The following is a 23333-nucleotide window of genomic DNA, read 5'->3' as shown; positions in this document are numbered from 1 at the left end:
CTTGGGATTTTTGGGAATGTGGCAGCTCTCTCCCAAAATCTCCCGTGGCATTTCCACCCAGTATTGTCCCTGATCCCCCGTGGAAATTCCAACCCTTCCTATTTTCCACGTGGTTTCCCTTCCCATCCAGCCCCAGCTGCTAAAATCACTGCGAAAATCGGGAGCTGTGGAGGGAAAATGGAATTTTCTCCCTGAGATCCAATTTTCCCCTGGAATTGGCATTTTTGGGAAGGGCTCCATGGAGGAAAAGAGACCAACTTGATGCCCTTTGTTCTGTTGCTCCGTTCCAGGACAAACCATTTGGGGATTTATTCCCTGCCCTCCGGAGCTCAGCCCTCGATCCTTGCATTCCAGTCTTTCCCACGGAAAAACAAGGAATATCCCATCATTGTTCACCTCCTGCATGAATGAATGCACTCCCAAATCCCGGAGAAGCCATGGAATGACGGGGGAAAACATGGATTGGAATGGATGGAGAAAAAAACTCATCCCGATTTTTGTCAGGATGAGGAATTATGGGATATCCTGGTATCCCTGTTCTCCACAGGGATATTCCCAGGCCAGGCTGAGGTTCTGACATCTGGAAATTCCCATATTCCCAATTTTTCAGCCTTTTCCAAGCTGGTACCAGGATGGGACAGAGGAGGACTAAGGACAGGCAGAAAGGAATATTTTGGGAATATTTCTCCCTGGAAAAATCCACAGAACCCTGTTGGATTTGGCACTTCAAGGTGAGCTAAGGATGCTCCACCCAGGACTTGCTTCCCTGGCAAATTATTCCCACAAATCCCGGAAAAAGAGCCTGCTCCCTGAAGGAGTTCCGAGTTTTCTGGCGGAAAACTTCGGCTCCAAGGCCTCACAACAAAAATCCCAGATCCAGCTGGCTCTGGGCTGGAATATCCTGCCACGGCTCCATCTAAAAAGGGACTTCCTGGCGCAATTCCCGATTTTAGGGATGGAGTTGGTGGAATGGGCAAACACAGGGAAAGCTTGGCGGAGGTGACGGTGTTTTCCGGGAATTCCGCCATTAGGACTTTGGAGAGACCAAAGGCACTTCCAGGCCCAAAATGCTCCAAGGATTTCTGTCTCGTCCCTTTTCCCGTTCCTCATCTGGGAAGACAAAGAGCCTTTCCCAAAGGCCTCTGGAAAACTCCAGCTTGAGCAGCTGGAAGAGTCCGACCTGTGGCTGCCGTTCCCAAGTCCCGTTCAGTTTTTGAGGGAATGTTCCATCCCAACGAAGGCCGCTGGCGTATTCCCAACGGCAATTGCCTTTTTGTGCCTCCTTTGGAGTTCCTGGGCTGCTCTTCCCAAGCTCTTCCCGCACAGCTCCACAGGGGAAGCGCTGAATCCCGAGGCAGCGGATAAAGTGCAAGCCGCGGTAATTCCGGGGGAAAACACAAAGCTGGGATCACCTGGAGCCTGAGACGGGACAACAAACGAGTTCAAATCCATGGATATGGGAAGAGGGAAAGCTGAGCTTTTCCAGCTGCCACAGAGAAAATATGGGATGCTCCGGGAGGAGGCCCGATCCCAGCAGCAGCAACACGGCCGGAAATCAGGGAATCATGGAATGCTGGGCTTGGAGGCCCTTAAGGATCATCCCCTCCCACGGGCAAGGACTCCCTCCCCTATCCCAGGTTATCCACGGCTGCCCTGGAAAAGCGGTGCCCTGCGCACCCTCAGAGCCAGGATTCCGGGAACATCCCACCCAAATCCCCTCTCCAGCCCGCTGCTGTCCCTCCAGCCCTGTCCCAAGCCCTGCTCCCGAGGCATCCGTGCCATCGGATCTCCGGGATACCAGCAGACGCCACACGCCCCTACAGCGTGGCAGGGAGCAGAGGGCTCCATAATGCGCTCCGGGATGCGGGGAAGAGCTGCTGCCCAATTCCCGGTGCTGCCAGGACAGCAGAGCGGGCGCCCGCTCCGGCTCCACATGGAGCTTCTCACAAGTTTTCCAAAGCTGGGCTGGGAATCAATCATTTCGGGAAGCGCGTCCAAGACTGGTCAGCGCGGAATCAACTCCCACGAGTGATTGATTTGAGGTGGACGCGCACGGCCGGGAAGGGAACGGGCGGCGCTCGGGGCCAATTCGCACTTCCCCAGGCTTCCCAAGGCTGCCGGAGCAGGAGCGGGAGCCAGCGGGGCACTGCTCAGGGCACCACCAACGGCCCCGGTCCTGAGGGGTGTTCCAGCCCGGCCTGAAACGCTCCCAGGGATCCTCAGAGCTCTGCCCACCACTCCCAGCCAGGAATTCCTTCCCGATGGGAAGGAAAAGGAAGGATCCAGGGGAGGCTCAGAGCCCCTGGCAGGGCCTGAAGGGGCTTCAGGAGAGCTGCAGAGGGACTGCACGGAGGGATGGGACACAGGGAATGGCTTCCCAGTGCCAGAGGGGATACGGGGAAGGAATTCCTGGCTGGGAGGGTGGGGAGGGGCTGGGACAGAATTCCCAGAGCAGCTGTGGCTGCCCCTGGATCCCTGGCAGTGTCCCAGGCCAGGCTGGGATAACCGGGGACAGCGGGAAGGGTCCCTGCCATGGCACGGGGTGGAACTGGACGATCCTTAATCCCTTCCACCCCAAATCCTTTGGGATGTTCCCACCTCTCCATCCCTCCCTGTCACGTGTGCCACCAGAAGGGTCTTGTTTTAGGCGGGGCTCAGCCCAGAACTTAGTCCCGGTTTTTATTATTCCCAGCAGGAATAGCCGGGGGATTCCACATCCTCATCCATTCCCTGCAATCTCTCCTTGTCCAAAGGAACTGCTCCTTTGTTTTGGAGCCAGGAAGCACCGGGATAAATCATGGAACCATCGGAGCACGGCTGGAGCGGCTCCTCCCAAGGAAAACCTCCCGGAGCTCCGCGGTGATGCCAGGCCGGAGCGACGGCCAAGGGCAGCTCCAGCACTGGGAATACTGGGAAAGAATTCCTGGCTGGCACAGGATGGCTGGGGAAGCTGTGGCTGGCCCCGTCCCTGAGGTTTAAGAAGTGTTTAAATCCTAACAACACCGTCCCACAATTCCTGTACGGACAAATCCGTCAGGGAACGGCTCGGGTGGGAAAGGATGTTAATGATCATCTCACCCCATATCCCTTCCCCTATCCCAAGCTGCTCCAAAGCCTCATCTGACCCCACTTTGGGACGGACTCCGAAGGCACCTAAATCCCATTATTCACGCCTTTGGGTCCCTTTGCACGAGAAGGCAGCAGGAATGACGATCCTTACAGGAATTTTTGCCGAGTTACTGGACGAAAGGAAAGTTCCAGGGAATTCCCAACCCGAGAACGGAATGAATCCCGCGTCCCCAATCCTCGGGAACGGCAGCGCTGCGGGAGGAGCCGCTGGAATTTTTCCGGCCAGGTAGAATTCCAAGAAAGGCCTGTTTTCCTGCAGCGCCGCCATGGCAGATGTGGCTCGATTATGAGCGGGAGACTCCCGGGAATTGCTGCCTGGATCCCGCCATCCATCAGCAGCTGTTGGAGAGGGAAGGGAAGGGAAGGATGGAGCGGGCGCTCGCGCCTTCCGGAGTGTGGGAAGGGTTCCTGGGATAACGGGCAGGGAACGGGATAACTCCCAAAGAAATGGGTTTTTGTCCTGGTGCTGCTCCCAGCGTTTACTCCATCCCTGGAATGTTCCAGGCCGGGCTTGGAGTAACCTGGGATAAAGGGAAGTGGCCCTGCCCCTTCCAAGTGATTCCATGACTCCTCCAGAATTCCAAGGCTGGGAAGAACATGACCTGGAAATGGCCTCTCCTTGGCAGGGAGCAGCTCCCATCCTTCCTTCCGGCTTTTCCACAGGGCATGCGAGCACGCCTCAGGATCCAGCACCGCTGGAATCCGGCACGGTTCCTCTTGGAAGAGCCCTCTGAGCCCACCCCAGCCCCGCTGCCCGCATCCCCAGGGGCCACATCCACCCCTTCTGGGAACAATTCCGGCGATTCCGACTCCGTGCCATTCCGGTGGGAAGGGCCGCACTCCTGCTTCCACCAGGACCTCCCCAATTTCTCCCATTCCCACCTCGTTCCCCACGGAACGTTCCAAATCCCCGCACCGCACCGGCATGGCCTCCATCCCCACATTCCCGAAAAACAGCCGGGACGGAGCGCTTCCCTTTCCCACAGGGAAATGCTCTGTGTCCCGCCTCTGCCTTGGGATCATTCCTGGCACGTGCGACGCCTGGAGAGCTGGGAATGTTAGAAGCGATCCCATTGCCGGGACAGTTTTCCGGAGCACGGGCACGGAAGGGAGGAGCAGAAGGAACGAAGGGCCGTGATTAATGCCGCTCCTGGAACGAGCGAGGAAAGTGTCTCTCTAAAAACTCAATTGTCTGCGAACAAAGCACAGAATTTGGCCACGGATGGCGTTTTTAGGCTCAGATTTCTCCGGAGACTTCCAAGATGCAAATTCCGAGTGCGGGGAGGCAGAGGCACAAGCGCTCCACCTTTGTATTCCGCTGGCATTTTATTCTTTCATTCAAGTCCTCCCCTTCTCCGAGCTCCGGCGCGCTTCCCTCGGGAAGGCTTCGCCGTTAGCCTGCTGGCCTTGACTTCCCGCCAACAACAATTCCCAAACAAAAAGGGACAACAAATCACATTTCCACAGCCATTCCCACCCCTCGCTGCAACCCCGAGCCCATCCCGCACATCCCGGGAAAAGCCGGGTCTCGGGCGCCGCCATCCCGCGGCTCAGGGCTCACTCTTCCCACGGCAGTCGGGATTGCGGGAATGCCGCGCCGGACGCAAAGGGCAGCAGCTCCCAGCGGCGCTGAGGTCAGCCCTAGGAGCTGCATCCCGGCAGGAAAAGCTCGGGAAGAGGCCGTTTCCGCGGGATTGGCACTTACCTGGTGGCAGGCCCTGCAAGTTGGAATCTCGGCCATATGAGGAGTACGAGCCTCGTTCTGTTTTACCTGGGAATGAAGGAAAAGGGCAGATAAATGCATGGATTACGGATACGGAGCTTTTCCAAGCTTTTTATCTGCTGGTCATCCCTCGTTCCCAAGGCCGGCTCCATGGATAAACCGGGCCCGGCTGACCCTGGGATGCAGGGAGGCACAGAAAGGGGTTAGCGATTTCCCTGGAAATAACGCCCTCATCCGGGCTGTGCTTCCTGGAAGTGGCATTCCATGGAATTCCAGGGGCTGGGTGAAGGTGGGAGCTGCACCCACCATGTCCCAGCTTCCAGCCTCACCCAGGAGCTGCTGGGAATGTGCTTCCCTGCTCTCTCCCGGGAAGAGCTGAGCAACTGACACCTGGGAAGGAGACCCAGATTCGGAACGGGGAATTTGCCACTGAGGCCGGGAGCTGACCGGGGATCTCAGGCCTGGTTTCGTCCCTCTCAGCTTTCCCAGGAAGCTCGTGAGGCTCCCATGGCAGAGCCTGGCCGCTGGCAGCGGCCGTGCCATCGTTGCAGAGGGAAGAAAGGGGATTTTTGGGACTGAATGGGTGAAGCGAAGGAGGGAAGAGGAGGTTTGTGCCGAGCATTAAGTCATGGCTGAGCAGCACCGCCCCACGTGCTCCCAGACAAAGAGCAGTCAAGAGGGCTGATCCCAAACATATTGCCAGGGAAAGACCACCCTTCTGGAGAGGAGAAGCTCGGCAAGAGGGGGGGAGGCACGGCAGAAATCCCTCCGAAAATTCCCGGCTTTCCGACAGGCCGCGGCACAAAAGGCGCTCGGCAGCACTGGCAAGAGGGAGCAGCTGCTGCCCGAGCTCCCCGGCGATGCCAGGGCCGCTCCACACCCAGCTCGGTATTCCCAGTCCATCCCAGTGCCAGGCAGGAGCCACAGCGAGGCGGCTCGTCAGACAAAGGAGGCCGCAGTTCGGTTAATCGTTCCAAAAAGTGCCCACATCCCACATTCCACAATTGGAACATCCATCTCCCAGGTTGGAGTGACACAGTTGGTTTGTTCCAGTGCTTGGGAATCGCAAATTCCTTCTCCTCATCCCAACTGGAGCCCCCGGAGCTTTTGTCTCCCCATTGTTTCGCACATGAACCTCCAAGATAGATTTGCAATTCACGGGGCACGGCAGGAACTTTGGGAAGCGCTTGGATCCGGTGATCCCAAACCCATGGATCGCCCTCAGCCTGGGAACACTGGAAACAATTCCAGACTGACACCACGAGGCAATTTCAGCTGGGAATCGACGGGCAAGAGAACACGCCTGGAAGGGCATGTGCCACCTCCCAGCACCCCGAGAGGGCCGGGAAGGAGGAGGAGGGAAGCTGGGGGGAAGCTGGGGGGAAGCGGCTCCCCCAGGAAAAGCAGGGACGAGGGAAGCGGGTCGGAGCCTGCAGCCGGGGCGCTCCGAGCAGCCCCGCGCTCCCGCCCGCGCTCCGGAAGCTCCTTTGCCATCGGCTCAGGCTCGGCTTAATTTCAGTTGTGAAAAAATATTTATCCCGATACAAAAATAAACCCCCTGCAAATTACAAGTTGTCAGGGATCAGATCCACTCCTATTTGTGTGGGGGAGGAATCGGGAACAGCGGAGACATGAATCATTCCCAGTAATTTGAGTGTTTCCATGACATCAATGGGCACTCGGCCAGGACTCTGTCGAAGTCTGTGAGGTACCAAAGCGGCTCCGCAGCCAGCGGGAGATTGACTTTTTTTTTTTTAGGATTATGCTCCTTGGAAAAGATTGCATCTCCAGCATCCACTTTTCCCACCAAGCCCGTGGCTCCTGAGCTCCCGAGGGAGTTTTTCCTCGGATTTCTGCACCCCAGAAATCCGTCGGGGACGAACCCCGTGAATTTGGGGGAAACTCAAGGAATGGTTAAACCCCGGCCCCGCAGAGATTGTCACCGTCACCAGAAGGATAAAATCATCCCCCGTCCTTCTCCACACCTCAGGAGGGGGGGACACCTTCTCCCTACATTCCCTAAATTACCCATTTCGAAGGAACTCCGTTCCCGATGCCGCTTCCCTGCCTCCCATCCTCGGGCACATCCCCAGCCCCCGACGCGATCGGTGGGAGCAGCCGCGAGGAGCGGCTCTTTAAGCACCTATTTGTGCTGCCAAAGAAAGGCTTCTCCCGACTTCCCGCATTTCCCGTGGATTCGGCGGCTTAACAACGCCATTCCCGGCCATTTCCCAGGGCTAGGCAAAGCTCAAGGTTCTCCCTCCTCGAGATTTTTCTCTGGAAGGTTTCAAAAGAGAAAAAAAAACCCCAAGGAGAGAGCGCGGCTCCGGCGCCGCCGCTTCCCGCCGCATCCACTGCGGAATTTTCGAGCCAAGCCTCCGGAGCGGTCGGGAATGCGGCAGCCGCTGCGGATATTTTTTGGCACAAAGACAACGGTGGCAGTGCCAAGCCCCATGGCTAAAACTCCTCCGAAGAGGCAGGAGGGGAGCATTCCGCGCTCCGCTCCCTTCCCGCACGGAGCGGCCGCGGCCACCTTTTCCGAGGGAAAAGTCCCCGCTGGAATATTGCGCTGGGGGAGGCCGGGAAAGAGGAGGGGGGAGAATAGAGGGGAAGAAGAGGGACAGCCTTGGCAGGGATCGTTTCCAACGTGCCGCTCCTCGCCGGCCCTTGCCGTGGCTTTGGGAACAAAGCTCCGTGGCTGGAGCTGCCCGGCACAGGGAATGACTTTGGAGGCTGCGGCTGGGCTTTGGGGAAGGCAGGGAGAGCTTGGGAAGCGGGAAGAGCGCGTGGGGAAATACCAGGATCTGCAGTGAACGGCCACAATGCCAATCACGGGAGAGACAAAGGAGCAACTCCGCGCAGCTCCCGTTTTCCTGGCATTTCAGCTCCCTGCTCTCCGAACACCTGCAGGAAAAAATCCCCCTCCCTCCCCAAATATTCCCTCCATGCTTTATTTAACGGCCAGGAATCCGTGCAGGAGGAAGCCATGGAGGAGTTGGGAAAATTAATTAGGAAATTTCAGCAACTTCCAAAGGATAAATGCGAGGGATCCCGTTCCCCTGCTCATTCCCTGCCCCGGGGAAAGGGCACCTTGGTGGTTTTTGGGAGGCAGAAGAAGACGGATGAGGCAGAGGAAAGGAAGGGAAATTATTCCCGTCAATTCTTTTAATTCGGTTTTTCCTTGGATTTCGTATTTAAACGTTTTTTTAAGGGACGAACCCAACGGGAGTATTTTAATTCCAGTTCTGCACGCCCGATCTTTGGGTCTGGGGCTTGCTCAGACCGAGGGAAACTTGGCTGGGGACAGCAGAAATGATCAGGAATTGGGATTTTAATAGCTCCCAATTTCCAGCCGTCCTTTTGCTTCAATCCATGATTTAATTCCAGGTTTTTGTGGTAATTAAGGATTGTCCGACGGGAAGGAGCCCGACATGCTCCCCGTTAAGGACAAAAGAAATGACAAATTTTAGGACAAATTAAAGGAGAATTCCCAAACCAAGCCGGGAACGAGGAGCACAAAGCTGGAGAACATTTGGGATCGAGCAAGGGAAGAGGCTGAACTTCCCAAATCCCAATTAATACACACACCGGTGATCCCGGCTGGAGCAGCAGGAACCCTTTCACTCGGCCGCCATCCCGACCTCTGCATCCCAAATTTTCTTCCAGTTGGGTTGCAGGGGAAAGGGAAGGTGGAAGGGCTCCGAAGCCCAATCTGCCGGCACCGGGATCGGCTCCCTGGATTATCCATTAAAAACCAGGGCTTTTTTTTCCCTTGGAGCTCCCAAAATGCCTCGTTTCAGCTGAGAGATCCAGCTAAAATTCATAGGGAATTATCAATTATCCAAGGAAAACCTCATGGAAATAAATGAGGATTTTCTCCCAAATATGAGCACGTCAGTGGGGGGAAAATAAATCTATTTTAAAATAGCAAATATTTATTTGTGTCCCTGCTTTCTCCACGGATAACATCCCGAGGTTTTCCTGGGAAAGATGGAATGAAAAATCTCCTGTCCACCTTCCCATCGGAGCAGGCAGCAGAGCGCTCCTGTATTTTTGCAGAACTTTGGAATATTCTGTTCTTCAGAAGAGAAAGGAAAAAAAAAAAAGGAGAGGGCAAAGGGGGGGAAAAAGAGGGAACAAGGAACAAAAAAACCAGGGGAAACAAGGGAAATAAGCAGGAGGGGGAATTTTCTGCCTCCCGACTGCGGGAGCAGATCCCTGGCACCAGGAGCAGCTGGCGGGGAGCTCATCCCCTTTGTGCTCCGCTCGCCTTCCGAGCACTCCGGCGGCTCCCGGGCGGCTCCCGCGGGCACCGAGCTGGCACGGGGACAAGCAGCCCTGGGCAGCGGCCCCACGGAGCCCAGGTGTTCCTGCTACAGCTAAGCCGGGCTCAGCCAAGCCAGGCCTGAGCCGCGCCGGCCACCCAAACGCTGCCCGTGCCGACATGGCCCCAAAATCCCAGTTTTTCTCCGCGTTTTCCATCACAAAGGAGCTCATCCCTGGGAACGGAGGGCTCGTGGTAATGAGCTGGTGCTGCTTTGTGCTCCACGGCAAGGCCCGACAACAAACCCAGGAGGGATCCGGGCCGTTTCGGGCCAGGCAATCGGACACGCCGCCGGCAAGGAGCCGTGGCATCCACAAACCAGGCACAAAGCTCGGGAAAACACTCATCCCGGCAACCTGAAGGGAAACCGGGCTCGAGACCTTGCGGCCAGGGTCGAGGCAGGAAACAGGGATGGGAATGGAAGGGACGTTCCGACGGCACGGCAAGGCAGGGATCAGCTCCCCGCGGTGCCACCAAACGCCAAGGGAACGAAGGCCGGGAGCCCCTCGGAAAACAAAGCTCCGGAGCTCAGCCCACGGGAAGCAGGGCAAGGTGGGGCGGAAGCGGGGCCTCGCCAGGAAAGGCGAATTCCCAAAGGTGCCGGAGCTCTTCCCGATGCACGCTGCATGCAGGTATCCCTGCCAGGCTCCGCGAGGCACCGGGAGCGCTGCCTGTGGAGCTGGGGAAGGGATGGCACCCACCGGCGCTGCCCACGCCACCCTCACCCCCCGAGAACTCGGCCCCTGAACCGGGGCATCCAAAGGGAAAGATTCCAGGAAGCTGCCCCGTGCGTCACCGCTCCATAGGCAGCGGCACAATCCGTAACATTCCAGGGATTAATAAGCTGGATATCGAATCCACGCGCTAATTGCGAGCGGAATAATAAACTTCCCTAATTAAATTAGGGATTTATGGAAACAAAACGCCCGTTTCTTCCCAGGCTGAGGGAAGAATATGGATATTTAACGAGGGGAGGAAGCCGGGAAATTCCTTGGAGCCGTGGGATGCTCCCAGGGCCCGAGGCCACGCGGAGATGCAGTGATGGGAAGAAGTTTGGGAGACGACCCCTCGTTTGCAGCGATTCCATGAGCATCTTTCGGGTCCTTTGGAATTTCAGGCTCCGGGAGATAACGAGTGAACAGCCTGAACACCTGGAATATTGTTGGGAGAGGAGCAAAACCTCCCATGAAACAAGGGATCCTGTTCTTGGAAAACAATGGGGAAAGGGGCTGGGGAGGGAAAAGGGCCACTGGAAAACGGAATCAAAGGGAAATCCGAGGCGCTGGTGAACAGGGGAGGATTAAAGTCACAAAAAGGAACAAGATTCCCACAAAATCTCAGATAAGAGCGCGCTGTAATCGCGCTCCGGCCCGCGGGAATATCCAGGGATTGGATGGCTATCGCTCTATCCCAAGCGAGCCTCCGAGCGGGATTTGGAACGGAACCAGCCCATGGGGTGATCCCTCCTGGTCTGTTCCCATCTTCATCGTGGAGCTGGAAAGCTGCGATTCCACCAGCATCGCTTCCAACCGAGGCAGACAAGGATCCGAAGCCATGGGATCCAAAGGGGAGGACACAAAGCCACGCCGGACACGGATAAGGAGATCCAGAGCCTACAGGAGCAGATTTGGGATCAACGGACACCTGGACACAACATCCTGGAACGTCCATTCCCAAAGGGACTGACACTCTGAGGAATCTGGGATGGGACAGAAGGAGCAGGGACCTTTCCCATGGAAGATTCCATGCCCACGGCAGGAGGTGGGAATGAGGTGCTCCTTCAGGTCCCTTCCAACCGAAGCATTCCCAGATTCCAGGATTCCGTGGCACCAGGGATGGCAGCACCAGCGTCATCCATTAGTAATTCCTAGAAAACCACAGCCGACCCTTCCACGGAGATTAAAGGCTCCGTTAGTAATTCCTGCCCAAGATCCATTTATCCCACATATTCCTCATCCCATAAAATCCCAGCTCAAAACATGGATTTTTGTTCTCATTTTGGGTTCAACAAAACCCACTTCGGACCCTTTGGATCTTCTGAGGGGACACAACAAACTCCAAGGTTCCCAGAGGATGGGAAAACAGCGGGAATTCTGGGGCTAATGCCAAATACTCCAGAATTCCCTATTATCCCCCATCAGCAGTTCCAGCAGAGGGCATGCACACCTGCAGGAGAAATGACACTTCCCGAATATTCCAGGATCTTTGTGGCCTGAGAACCCACGCCAAGTCCACACACGCTCTCTCCAACACCTCTGGAACAAGGACAAAACATTCCAATTCCTCGGTGAATACATCGCACCTGGAAGGAATGTTATGCCGAGGAGCAAAATCCATGGAATCCTGGAATCATCTGGGTTGGAAGGAACCTTAAGGCAGGGCAGGAACCTTAAGGCAGGAACACCTCCTGCTATCCCAGGCTGCTCCAAGCCCTGTCCACAAGAAGCCAGGGAGATGCTCCCAGGGCTGAAGCCGGGCTGGGAGAGCTGGGAATGTTCACCTGGAGAAGGGGAGGATCCAGGGAGAGCTCTGAGCCCCTGGCAGGGCCTAAAGGGGCTCCAGGAGAGCTGCAGAGGGACTGGGGACAAGGCATGGAGGGACAGGACACAGGGAATGGCTTCAAATCGGCAAAGGGGAGATCAGGATGGGATATGGGGAAGGAATTCCTGGCTGGGAGGGTGGGGAGGGGCTGGAATGGAATTCCCAGTGCAGCTATGGCTGCCCCTGGATCCCTGGCAGTGTCCCAGGCCAGGCTGGGATAACCTGGGACAGCGGGAGGTGTCCCTGCCACGGCAGGGGGTGGCCATGGATGATCCTTCAGCTCCATTCCCCCCCCAGAGCATTCCAGGATTCCCTGAAGCCCACGGAGGCGCATCCAGCGCCTCTTCCAGCCCGCGCCGGGAAGCACGCGGGAGCGGGAAGGCCGAGGCTCTCTCCTCTCCCTCCCGTGCTCATCGCGGCCGATGTGAGCGGATCTGACGCGCAGCCGGCCGGGGTCAGCGTCGCGGATAACGCCCGGGAAAATTCCACGGCATCTAGGTCGCTGCCCGCGGGGGAAAGGAGCGCGCGCCTCCTCCGCCCGTCTCCATCCCAATCCTTCATCCCGCAGCCCGCAGCTCTGAGCGCGATGCAAGAAAGGAGCCGAACGCTCCGAGCGAAAATCTGCTTCCAGGACAATCCATTATCCCTGACAAGTTAAATGTTCCATGGGAGACCATATGGCACCGGAGCAGGGCCGGCGCTGCGGCGGCGAGCTCGGCAAATGCATCACAATTACGGACCTGACGGGAGACCCCGCTGCCCGTGTCTGCCACAGCCCCTTCCTGCCCCTCCCGGGAACCCTCTGCCCCCCAAAATCAGGGACTGAAGTCGCGCCGGACTCCGGCTCAAGGCGTTTTTATGCCCAGAAATTCGCTAAATCTGGGATATTCCTCACATGGAGAACAGCGATCTTGGAGCAACATGGGACAGCGGAACGTGTCCCTTCCCACGGCATGGGGTTGGAGCTGGATGATCCTTTGGATACTTCCAAGCCAAACCATTCCATGGCTCCACTCTTGGAGACCAAGGAAAACGGCGAGGTGACGAAAAAGAAGGAAACGGCCCCAAAGGCGCGGGATGAGTTCCACAGGAATGTCACCCCCAGCCCCCACTCCCGAACACTCGGGATGAGTTCCACAGGAATGTCACCCCCAGTCCCTACTCCCGAACCCTCGGGATGAGTTCCACAGGAATGTCACCCCCAGTCCCTACTCCCGAACCCTCGGGATGAGTTCCACAGGAATGTCACCCCCAGTCCCTACTCCCGAACCCTCGGGATGAGTTCCACAGGAATGTCACCCCCAGTCCCCACTCCCGAACACTCGGGATGAGTTCCACAGGAATGTCACCCCCAGCCCCCACTCCCGAACACTCGGGATGAGTTCCACAGGAATGTCACCCCCAGTCCCTACTCCCGAACCCTCGGGATGAGTTCCACAGGAATGTCACCCCCAGTCCCTACTCCCGAACCCTCGGGATGAGTTCCACAGGAATGGGGAGGAATTTCCCTATGGAGCCTCCCCAGCACCTCTGTGTCCGTGGGTTTGACCAGAGAATTCCCACATGGAAAGAGAATGGCACTGCTGATCCCAAAGATCTCCACCTTCCAGATCCATGACTTCCTATGGAAGCAATGCTGGAGCCCCAGGCATTCCCAGGAGCCTGAATCCATCCAATCCTGGGTATTGATGAGGCTTTCCCAACGCCTGCTCCGCAGGGACTGGGAATACCAGATTCCCCACCCCTATGGAGATGGATCCTGACTGCCATTGATAACAAATGGGCCAATTAGAAGGGAAAAATATGCAAATGAGCTGTCCCTAATGAGGTTCTGCAATGATTTGGTGCTGAAAACAGGAGCTGGTGCTGCCAGAATTCCTTGTGGAAAAGCTCTTCCATGGAAAAGGATGGAAGGACTTCCATAAAGCTGTTCAGGAGCAATTTCCCACCATTTTTAGGGCCTGGAGCCAGGAATTCCCCAAATTTCTCGTGCCAGGATCCCCTTCCAGGGATGTGCCACACGACCGGGAAGGCTCGGGGGAATACTGGGAATTGCTTCCTGGAGAACCAAGGAGATCCTTGGAAAAACCCAGTGTCTGCATGGCCAGCTGATGCTCTGGGATGAAAATCCAAGGCAAAACAGGGATTTCCTTCTGAATTTCAGGAAATTGGGATTTAAAAAAATCATTATTAGGAATAGGAGTGGCTTTATTAAGGAATTATTAAATATTTATTAAAAGCTTAATTAAACAATTCCTCTTCTGCCTTAAGGAATTTTTCCAGTTGGAATTTCGGCAGGAGGAATTTAATATCCCAAAATAAGGGATTTGTCCATTGTTATTCCTTGCAGGAAAACACGAAGGAAAACAATTCCACTGTTACTCCTCTATTCTTGGGAAGCCACATCTGGGATGCTCCGGTCACCCTTGGCTCTCCCATGGGAAAACCTCCTGGAAAACCTTCCTTGGGATGTTGCAAATGGAAGTTTCTTGCATTTTTAGCTGAGATTTCAGTGTTTCCCCCCCCAAATCTCCCAGAAATTCCGTTCCAAAGGATTTTTTGTCTCACTGGGTCCATCCCAAATAGATTATGGCTCCTGAAAAGATTCCATGGCTGAGCCTCCGGGCCAGGAAGGAAAACACTCGGAAATGGATGTTTGCTTTGTACAGGCTCCTGGAATAAACTCACTGCTCCATGATTTTCTCCCTGACTCTTCCCTGATTATCCAATGGATGCAATCCATGAGGCAGAAATGGAGGGGAAAAGAGAAATCCAGTGAAAACTGTGGAGATTCCACCATGAAATCCTGCTCCGGGATCTGATTCCCAATGCAAACGTCCGTATAAAAACCGGATCCAGGGGGCCGTGAAGGCCAGGGTTGATCTTCTGCATTTCGTCAGAAACTCAGGAATTCTGCCTGGGTGTTATTCCCAAATTCCCCGTTTTCTGAGCCCTTAGGAGAACAACAGCGCTAGGAAAGAATTTTATTTGCCCTCATCCATGATTTTAAGCAAGAGATGCTGAAAAAGGAGAAAGTTCAAAACCTTGGAATTCTTCTTATTAAAAAGTTCCGTGTTTCCCATCTAAAATCCAAGGGAGCTGGAAACAATCCGGCTCCAAGCCTGGCGTGCGGCAATTCCCAAAATTCCCCTGGATCCACGTGAGGGATGGGAGGAGGGATGGGTGGAGAACCTGCCCTGGGGAAGCGTTCGGGTCCTGGAGCCGTCCCTGGCTTGGCCACAGCCCCACACTTGGGAAGGAGTTTTGGAAGGCTGGGATATTGGGAAGGAATGGGAATCTCTGCCTGCTGCTCCTGGGATGCACCACGGCCCATTCCCACCTCCCTGGTCCTTCTGGGAACGCCCCAGGGCTGGTGGAGGACGCGGAGATGGATCCCAGCGCCTCTCCCAGAAAGGCGAGCGAGAATTTGGCTCATCCCAAAAGCCCGAATGAGAAGGAGAAGAAGACAACGGTGGTGGTGTTTTGAACTTTGCCAGGCTTTGGAAAAGCCAGGGAGAATTCCCAGGGAGGCTCTGCGATCCCAGAGTCTGCCGCGATGGAGTCGGGAATGGGCTTCACCAAATCCAGCAGCAATTCTCCCACTATTTCCCTTATTTTGGATTCATTCCTTGAATCCCTTAAATTCCCTTTTCCCCCTGGAAACGATCCCTCATTTCTGACGCAGCGCTCTCGGGCCTGCTTCCGTTCCACATCCCATTGCTTCCCGTTCCCCAGCAATGAAAGGAAAGGAAAGGAAATGAAAAGCCACGGTTTCCTTCCCTCCTTCCCATGGAAAACCAGCAGAACATTCTTGGATATTTATTTAATCTTGGTAATGTATTCCCAGGTTTTTTGGGAATAAAATCCAAGTATTTCTCCCCTCATCCTGCCCCAAATTCCTCACTGGGAGCAAACAACGATGAACCGGAGCGTGTAGGGAATGTCTTGCCAGCTTCCCAAAGTCCCATTCCCCAAGGAGGAGCTACGATATATTCCAACATATTCTTTGGAAAATTGGGAATTTGGTTTTTTTAATCTCATCACCTTTTTGATCCAAATTTGGAATTTTTAAAAATGAAACAGTTTTGGGTCCAAACAAATAAATGTGGTTTTCCCTCCGTGTATCCCTCCTCCTTTATTCCCGGTTTGTTTTGTTAACTATCCCAACATTTCCGTCGATGCCGTTTCAACACTTTTTACATCCCAGATTTTTATCGCTGAGCCCAAACCCATGGATTTGGGGAGGGGGGAGAAGCCCAAATCCCAGTTGTTCTGCAGAGAAGGGAATTAAAAAGCTCCCAGAAATGTCGGGATGAACGGATCTATTCCGATTGCTTACAGGTGCCATTACACCATCTGCCTGGGCATCCTGCCCATCCCAAAGGAAATTATCCCAAAAAATAAAACCCGAGCATTCCAACCCATCAATGCTTTTATATCGAAATATAAATCCAGCTCTAAAGTGTGAGCTACCGAAAGGCCCTAAAAAATCCAATTGTTTGGGAAGAATGGATGCTGGAAGAGCCGGTGGGCAGCGAAGAGAGGGAATTGTCCGGGAATTGTGGAATCGCTGCGGATCACACACATCCCTGGAGCAGCATCACCTTCCCACTCCCCCCTGGATCCCGGGCTGGGGTGAACGGACACACACAGCCAGTGCCAGCGCAGGGAACTGCAATTCCAGGCTATCCGCCTTTCCTCTGGAATTGCGCTGGCACCAAGAGCTCCCCACGGTGCTCCCACGCATCCCCCACTCCGGGCTCTCCCCCGGGGAAGAGCCGGGCTGCGGCACGCACGGACACCGGGACACGGCTCCGGCCGCTGCCCCAGTCCGGAGAGGCGGAATTCCTGGAGGCCCTGTCGGAAACCGAGGGCCAGAGACAGGGATGGGAATGCCGGGATGAAGCAGCAGGAGCAGCGGGGATGGGATCCTGCTCTCTGGGCCTAGGGATCTGTCCGGGCACGAGGAACCCTTGGGTGCACAAACAACCGGGGAGAGAACGAGATGAGGCTGGGAGAGAGCAGGGGCCAGCAGCGCTCGGAGTCAAAGGGAATTGAGAGAGGGGGAAAAAGTTTTCCCGAAATTCCTGTATTCCTGCTGCCGGTGCATGGAAATCGGGGTTGTTTTTCTTGCCGGCTTTTTTTTTTTGGGAGGGGGCCAGGGCTGGAAGGAGTTAACGGCTCCCTCCCCTTCATTTGCATCTGGTGCTTTTAGTGTGTGTGTGTGTTTTTTTCTTCCCTGAAAAAGTTGGCAGAGCCGCCGATTTTCCATAATGCAAGCATTTGGGAATTGTGAGCGGAATGAAACCGATCCAATCTCCTGACTGCGACATGAATTTTCATTAATTACAACCTTGTCAGCAAAAGCATTATCAAAGCTGAATATGAAAATGCTAATGAGTTCTCATTTGCATATTTTTCTTTGTTGGAATGTCATTAATTATTACATTTTATGATGATGAATGCAGCTGTCGAAGCTCTCCGATGCATAATTAGCCATCAGAATGCCAGGAGCCGATCAGCAGTTTTGGGGGAAAAGGGAAAAAAACAGGGAAAAGGGAAATAATCCCCCAAATTTCCCGACGGCTCGCGCCGAATCCCCCCCAAACTTTCCGTGGCCGACGCTCCTCCCGTTCCCAGCCCGCTCCGGGGAGCGGGAGCACGGGGACGGATTTCTCCTGGGTTCATCTCAAATTATTTGGGATTTTTTTTTTTTTTTGTTGCCGCTTCCACAATCGGAGCAGCTCTTAATAAAAAAAAAAATCGTTATTCCAGCTTAATTAATGCCACGCTTAATTATAACACCATGATGTCAGCGGTTTTAATTAAGCATTGGCTCGGGTACAAGAAAACTCCTCGCCGCAGTAAGAGTCGCTAGCCGAGGCTCCTGCCAGCCGGGAGCGGCCGGCCCCGAATCCTCGCGGGAGCCGCCGCTCCCCGGCCCCGGCCGTGGCCGCTTTTCGGTGGGTCCGAGCGCGGCTCCGGCTCCGGAGCGAGCGGATGGCCCGGCAGCGCCGGGAAGGGGCTGCGGCTGGAACAAACAGGCGAGGAGCGGGAGCAGATGGGCCCATTCCACATGACCAAGCCAATCAATCACAGCTGAAGGGCCCAGGTGCGGCGCAGCCGCGCAGCAACGCCCCATTTCACAGTCTGTCACACACAGCCACTCGGCCCGCCACCGCTGACCCCGCTGCCAGCCCGTCCCGCAGGACCTCAGCTGCACGCAGCTCCCTGCTCCTTCCCTTCCCTCTCCTCCCCTTCCCTCTCCTCCCCTTCCCTTCCCTCCTTCCCTTCCTTCTCCTTCCCTTCCCTTCCTTCTCCTTCCCTTCCCTCTCCTCTCCTCCCCTTCCCTTCCCTCTCCTTCCCTTCCCTCTCCTTCCCTTCCCTTCCCTTCCCTCTCCTTCCCTTCCCTCCTCTCCTCTCCTCTCCTCTCCTCTCCTCTCCTCTCCTCTCCTCTCCTCTCCTCTCCTCTCCTCTCCTCTCCTCTCCTCTCCTCTCCTCTCCTTCCCTCCTTCCCTTCCCTCCCCTCCCTTCTCCTTCCCTCCCCTCCTTCCCTTCCCTCTCCTCTCCTTCCCTCTCCTCTCCTTCCCTCTTCTCCCCTTCCCTTCCCTTCCCTTCCCTTCCCTTCCCTTCCCTTCCCTTCCCTTCCCTTCCCTTCCCTTCCCTTCCCTTCCCTTCCCTTCCCTTCCCTTCCCTTCCCTTCCCTTCCCTTCCCTTCCCTTCCCTCTCCTTTCCTCTCCTTCCCTTCCCTTCCCTTCCCTCTCCTTTCCTCTCCTTCCCTTCCTTCTCCTTCCCTTCTCTATTCCCATTCCCATTCCTGCCCCGCTCCCACTGACATCTTCACAACCAGCGCTGCCACACCATGCTCAGGGCACCTCAGCCCTGGAGGTGATGCTCCAAGGTTTTCCCAAAGGCTGGCAACAGATGCCAGCTTCGGTGGGGTTCATGGAATGGTTTGGGTTCAGAGGGAGGTGAAGCTCATCCCGTTCATGCCCTGCCAGGGCAGGGACACCTTCCCCTATCCCAGGTTATCCCAGCCTGGCCTGGGACACTGCCAGGGATCCAGGGGCAGCCACAGCTGCTCTGGGAATTCTGTCCCGGCCCCTCCCCACCCTCCCAGCCAGGAATTCCTTCCCAATATCCCATCTGGCAGTGGGAAGCCATTCCCTGTGTCCTGTCCCTCCAGGCCTTGTCCCCAGTCCCTCTGCAGCTCTCCTGGAGCCCCTTTAGGCCCTGCCAGGGGCTCTGAGGTTTCCTTGGATCCTCCCCTTCTCCGGGCTGGCCAATGCCAAGGAAGAGCCCGGAGCTCTGTTCCCTATGGATACCACATCCCACCTAACTTGCATCCCAAGGTGTTTTCCCCAATTCCAGGAGGAGGAACGATGGATAACCCTGACGCAGCGCTGCCTGTCTCACCTGGCTGGAATGGGAACGAATCCCAGCCACGGCACCAGCACAACCCGAGTGTCGCCTGCCACCCCAGCCCCTTCCCACCTCCTAACCAAACCCAGGAAGAGCCACAGAAATCCCACAGAAATCCCGGCAACCAGAGAGGGAAGAGCCGTGACTTGTGTCTGGAAAATGAACCGGGAGAAAGCCTTTTGGAAATTTCAGGAACACAGAGATGAAGGATCAAATCCCCTGTGGAGACTTGGGAAGGATCCCACATCCCAGTGGAATCTGGGGATACCTGCTCCCCATCCAGACACTCCAGAAAGCAACACTAAAGCTTCCCAAGTTGAAAGAAGTCCCTTTTTTCCCCCTGAATTTCCCAGTCCTTTGGAAGTTGCCTGAACGGCAACAGCTGCTGCATTAATAATATAAAGAGAAACTGGAATTTCTGAGAGGATTTGAGGAAGGCATGAAGGCACTGAGATGAAAATTCCAAGCTCGTTATGAAGCAGCCGATTTTCCCGGGAAAGCTGTGAGTTGGTTTTGTCCCACCCAGCCGGCCAGAGGTGCTGCCCAGCATTGTTTTCCCCACACATTTGCACGGCTAAGCTGCCCCTTTTTCTTGGCTCCAAAGGAATGGCGGTACGAAAAGCAGATGTGAGCGCCGGATCCTTTCAAAGGAAATTTCCCAAAGCCGAGCCCATTCCAGCTCCAGATCAAAGGCACTAAAACACCCATCTCCTCCCCCTTCCCGGATAATTACCGGGATTCGATGTCCTTTGTACGAGGTACGGCTCGCAGGGGATAAATAACCATGGGTGCGTGCTGTGCTCCCTGCGCTCCTGCTGCCTCACCCGCTGCCCAGGGATGGCACTGATCTGCATTCCGGACATCCCCGTTCCCTCGGAGCTTCCTGACACAGCTGGAGCAGCATCCGTGTCCAGCCTGGCCTTGCACCCTGCCATCATCCAGGGGCCCAGGGTGCCCAGAGCAGCTGTGGCTGCCCCGGGACCCCTGGCAGTGTCCCAGGCCAGGCTGGACACTGGGGCTGGGAGCAGCCTGGGGCAGTGGGAGGTGCCGCTGCCCGCGGCAGGGCTGGGAATGAGATGATCCCTAAGGTCCCTTCCTACCCAAACCGTGCCACGATGCTGTGGTTCTGCCGGTCCGTATCCCTGCGCGATTCCCGTGTCACGTCCAAGCCTCTCCGAGGCAGCGAGCAGTGAATCACCACTGCAGACGGGATCCCAATCCCGCAATGCCCCGCTCCACCCATCCCATCCAGCCGGAGGAGACGGATAATTATCCCTGAGGAACAGCGACGCAGGCCTGGGCTCTCTGTCCACCCACACCTGGGCTCCCTGCACCTCCCCACTGGGATTTAATCCAGTTCCACCATGGATTCTCCTGCTGACCTTGGGAAGTCACAGCTTTGCAGTCCTTCATTTAGGAAGATCCCACCGGGATCTGCCTGCGGCCGTCCCATGGAGAGCAGAGGAATTTCCTTTAACAGAGTGACACCAAAGCATGAACAGGAAAATAAAGGATATTCAGGAAGGAGGGAGCAGGAAAGGAGGAATGTGCTCCATATTCCTTTGTCTTTTGTGCCTAGTTCCTCCCATCCTGAGTTCTTGCCTTCCCTGACTCCTCTGTCCTTCATTATCCTCTTTCCCGTTGTTATGCCTCGAACTGGCAAAAATTCCCGACTGCACAGGCGTGAAAACTGGCCCTGATTCCAAATATAAGCCCCGATGTAGGCCAGGGTATATTTGGCAAACACAAATCCTCGCCAGATTTACACAGCTCTAATAATAAGGTGACAAGGACCGCGGCAGGATTACGGATGCGGCCTCCCTCATCCCCACCAAGCGCCAAAGGACTTCCCTTTGACTTTGATTCAACCTTTCTGCACGGATCGCACCTCGTTAACTCTGGGGGGTAGGAAGGGGAGGAAAAGGAAAGCCCCAAAAGACCGACCAAAGCTGTTCCAGGCTGGGGGAGCTTGGGATGTGCTGGTTCCCATCAGCCCTTGGATGCGGCGCTCTCGTTAAGCAGGAACATGAGTCCTCGCGGAGCATGGAAGAGGCTCTCGGTATTCCTTAGGGATTTCCAGCCCCAGCAGAGTCCGGGTTCCCACTCTGCTCTGTTCCATGCCACAGAAGCAGGTTCCTATCACCCCCTTTCGCTCCTCACCCATGGGAGAAGTCCTTTGGATGTGTTCAAAGCTCCCCAGGATCCCACAGCCCCTCATTCCCGTCTCCATCCATGCCTGGCTGCTCTCCTGCAGTCGGGAGGAGAGGGGCATCCATCTGCCTGAGCCACGCCCACAGCTGTGGAGATCCAGCCCCTGGAAGCGCTCCAGGAGCCCCTGGAAGCACTCCAGGAGCCCCTGGGATGGTGGAAGGGGTCCCTGCTCACTGCATGGGGTGGAATGGCAGAGTCCTGAAAATCCCTTCCAACCCAGGCCGTTTCAGGATTCCATGATTCATCTGGAATAATCCCATGGCCTCTCCTGCACCACCATCTTGCTCCAAATACCTCCCCCAGCACATCTCTCCTTTCCTCCCCTTCTCCTTGCACTCTCCCTCTCCGCCCCAGGAGTTCTTTCACTCTGCACTTTAATGTGGAGCTGGTGGCTGATGACCTTAAAGCCTTTTTCCAACCTGACCAATTCCATGAGTCCCTCCTGGAAGCGTTACCACAAACGTGGCAGTGGAACTGATGATCTTTAAGATCCCTTCCAACCCAAATTCTATAAATAAATAAATTCGAGGAATAGCAAATTTTTAGGGTTTTTAGAACCGGACAGAGCCATGGCCAAGTCCAGGGCTCTGCCTTGAGGACTCTCCTGCCCGGATCCACCAAAGCTGGATTTGATATTCCCTCTTTTTAAGTGCAGCTTGTTCCTCTCGTTCTGTCTCCTCAGCAAATCCCATTACATGATGGAGGAAAAATGTGGCCTGAGAGGAGGGAACGAGCGGAGCTTCAAAGCCGAGTCCTTCCCAACATTCTCCAGGTGTGCGCCACATGGGCCGGCCCTGGAATCGCAGCCGCTCGGGGGGCGATGACAGCTCTGCAGAGCGGGATCAAAACCATTCCACATGGAAAAAAATATCAAAGTCGGGCGAGGAAGCCTTCTGCCAGGCAAGGAGGGGGAAGCCAATCCCACAAATCCGAGTGGGAAGGACGGGGTGGTTAAACGGGGAGAGGCAGCTGGGGCTGCCACGCATTGCTAACGTTTATGGGCCCACAAAGCACATCCCGAATATCCCAGCTTCCCAGCGGGACGGGGCAGCAAGGGAACTCCCGGCCCAACCTGAGCCCAAGAACACTCAGGCTGCGGGAGCCGAGAGCTCTGGGCTGATCAAAGCTCTGGTTCTGTTCCGCACAAAGAATGCCACACCGAATTCCAGGGGAATTCTAAAAATGTGCTTGGGAGAAGCTCAAAGATCATGGAATGGTTTGGGTGGGAAGGGACTTTGAAGCTTGTTTTGTTCCATGCCCTTGCCATGGCAGGGACACCTTCCACTATCCCAGGTTATCCCAGCCTGGCCTTGGACACTGCCAGGGATCCAGGGGCATCCTGTGCCAGGGCCTCCCCACCTTCACAGGGAACAATTCCTTCCCCATATCCATCCATCCCTGCCCTCTGGCAGTGTGAATCCATTCCCTGTGTCCTGTCCCTCCATGCCTTGGCCCCAGTCCCTCTGCAGCTCTCCTGGAGCCCCTTTAGGCCCTGCCAGGGGCTCTGAGCTCCCGCTGGAGCCTTCCCTTCTCCAGGCTGAGCATTCCCAGCTCTCCCAGCCTGGCTGCAGCCCTGGAGCAGCTCCACGTCCTTGTGCTGTAGTGGGTTCCAGAGCTGGACACGGTGCTCCAGCCGGGAATACACCGTATCTGGGAAACCATTTGGAAAAATTCACTGGCTGTTTGCTGAGCCTGAGGGTTCCCTCAGAGGAAAATTCCTCCTGCCCCGTGCGAGCTGTTGCTTATGGATGGCCCCAAACCCAGTCTCCCACCCAGCAGCCTGAATTCCTTGTTGGAAAAGACATTTTAGAGGAGTTCGGGAACAAAGGCTGCCGCCAGGGCTGTCCCTGTGGAAACTGAGGGCACTGAGGATGGGCAGGAGTTGGACAGTTGGATGTTTTCCCCATACACACGACACAGACCTTTTTTTCTTTACTTAGGAATTCTGGGATGGCTCCTCTCTGGTTTAATCTGTGCGCTGAT

At 55.6% G+C, this 23333-nt stretch overlaps 1 protein-coding gene across 10 annotated transcripts in view; it reads right to left on the bottom strand.

Moving 5' to 3' along the window:
* LOC125320304 (transcription factor 4-like) overlaps positions 1-23333 on the bottom strand; it is a 148266-nt gene that overhangs the window by 77031 nt on the left and 47902 nt on the right. For 9 of the 10 annotated variants that reach the window (XM_048292480.1, XM_048292473.1, XM_048292475.1 and 6 more), the window contains one exon: positions 4835-4900. In XM_048292480.1, coding sequence (XP_048148437.1) covers positions 4835-4900 — 66 coding nt within the window. Of the gene's footprint in view, positions 1-4834; positions 4901-5299; positions 5447-23333 lie in introns of those variants that run through there. The other variant, XM_048292476.1, reaches the window with a different exon arrangement.

The sequence above is a fragment of the Corvus hawaiiensis genome, chromosome Z, assembly GCF_020740725.1.
Source record: "Corvus hawaiiensis isolate bCorHaw1 chromosome Z, bCorHaw1.pri.cur, whole genome shotgun sequence".
NCBI classification, from domain to species: Eukaryota; Metazoa; Chordata; class Aves; order Passeriformes; family Corvidae; genus Corvus; species Corvus hawaiiensis.
This window is presented reverse-complemented; position numbering and strand designations above follow the sequence as displayed.